Below are 1,835 nucleotides of genomic sequence, written 5' to 3'. Positions count from 1 at the left end.
TCTTGGTAGCATTGAGGAGGTGCAAAGTGTATTAATCCTTGTATTTTTCATACTTTGGAAAATTATTTCTTTCTCATTCACATTTTGGAAATTAGAGAACCAGAAGAATGAAATCAGGCGCGAACTCATCTTCACGAAATTTTAGAATTTTAAGGTCCATTTATTTTGAGAGTGAGGACAAAAGAAAAAGGAAAAAGGAAACTGGAACAAGACAATATATAAATTTAACCCCCTTTTTTTGTTTCAAGAAAAAAGGGCAGCAGAAGCGAATTTGTGCAAGATTCTCTCTTTTATCGTACCCTTTGCCCCAAGTAAGTTCTTTCTGTCTCTCTCTGCTTTTAATTTTTGCGTGAAATTTGTGCATGTATTGTATGTATTATTGTGTATGATTTTATAATTAGACGGAATTTGATTTTGGGGAAACGCGAAAGATGCAGATGCAGGAGCCCCTTTCGATTTTTGTGCTCTGGGGAAGGGTATATGGTATTTTTTTTACTTAACTAATTCAAATCTTGTGGTATGGTCAAGGTCCCGCGTATTGACAAGCTTTCTGTGGTAATTAACTATTCGTGTTATTTTAATGGAGAATTCTGAGATTGAATTAGGATTTGGGGATTTACAAATAGTGTTTCCTGATGACAGATGCTTGCAAGTCAATTCTTGTTGACTGGAGGAGGTAGTTGGCATTTATATTGTTTGAAACTATCTTAAGGAGAGTCAGCGGTAGCTGTTGTTGGACTGAACTAATGAATCCTTCGCTTTGTTTTGTATTATTCCATTTTCGTTTACCACGAAAGTGTCCTTCTTGTGTATATTGGATATGGAATGGAAGTTCAAAGTGGATAGTTGGCTTCTTTGTCTCCCTTAGGGTATTTGTGATTTGTGAATTTGGAATATCAAGTTTTTATGTCATCAATGTCTTTATGTATTCTTATTTTCTGTTAATATTCTGTGGTTTCATTACTCTTTTGTCTGAATCAATTTCATTTTGCTATTTACATGAGTAAAGTTCCATTAACAAAGATGAAATTAGTATATGAAAGGCTAGAAAGCTCTCTGTTTGTAGTTATGGATATATGCTTGTGATAATTTTATCCAGGACTAAAGACGGAAGGGGCAGAGGTCTACGATGGCAAACCAATCAGAGAAATTTTCTGTAGATTTTATGATGGGAGGGGCTGCAGCTGTTGTGGCAAAAAGTGCTGCAGCTCCAATTGAGAGAGTGAAGCTTTTGTTGCAGAATCAGGGGGAGTTAATGAAGAGAGGACAGCTTCAAAGACCCTATGTTGGCATTGGTGATTGCTTCAGGAGGGTTTTCAGAGAGGAGGGTGTTTCCTCCTTCTGGAGGGGCAACCAGGCCAATGTTATAAGATATTTTCCAACTCAGGTGCACTTTCACTTATCAATGCTATTTGATCTATTTCAAGTTTTTTTTGCAAAATTGCTCACTTTTTTTAATCCCAAAATTTCGGACATGATTGCAAGTAGCTGCTCTTGCATCAAACTGCATACATATCTATTTTTGAGTTTTGTATTTTATGTCAAAATCAGTTAATTATTCTGGAAGATGTTTGATTGTGGTACATTAACTTGGAGAAAATTCTGCCTTTAAAATTGTGTATTTTTAAATTATCTATCAATCCATCATACTTGGTGTCTGAATTGTGCTCAGATTTATAAAAGTTTCCCATTTTTATTTCTCCTGTGCTAAGTTGATGTAATATGGGGGGAAAATTGAACTAAAATGCTATTATATTCAGATTGATATGTAATATTTCACACCTCGCCCATCCATGTTTCAAATCTCTTATTCCTCTTTTGAATAACCAAAACTT

At 35.1% G+C, this 1,835-nt stretch overlaps 1 protein-coding gene across 1 annotated transcript in view; it reads left to right on the top strand.

Annotated features, from left to right (window-relative positions):
• Positions 1 to 1,835, top strand: part of LOC105168512 (ADP,ATP carrier protein ER-ANT1) — a 4,373-nt gene continuing 2,538 nt past the window's right edge. Inside the window, exons 1-2 of the mRNA XM_011088618.2 lie at positions 1 to 311; positions 1,100 to 1,387. Of these exons, the coding sequence (XP_011086920.1) occupies positions 1,130 to 1,387 (258 nt within the window). The 5' untranslated portion in view covers positions 1 to 311; positions 1,100 to 1,129. The remainder of the gene's footprint in view (positions 312 to 1,099; positions 1,388 to 1,835) is intronic.

This window comes from Sesamum indicum, linkage group LG8, assembly GCF_000512975.1.
Source record: "Sesamum indicum cultivar Zhongzhi No. 13 linkage group LG8, S_indicum_v1.0, whole genome shotgun sequence".
In the NCBI taxonomy this organism is placed as follows: Eukaryota; Viridiplantae; Streptophyta; class Magnoliopsida; order Lamiales; family Pedaliaceae; genus Sesamum; species Sesamum indicum.
Note: the sequence above shows the minus strand (reverse complement) of the source record. Positions and strands in the feature narration are given on the sequence as shown.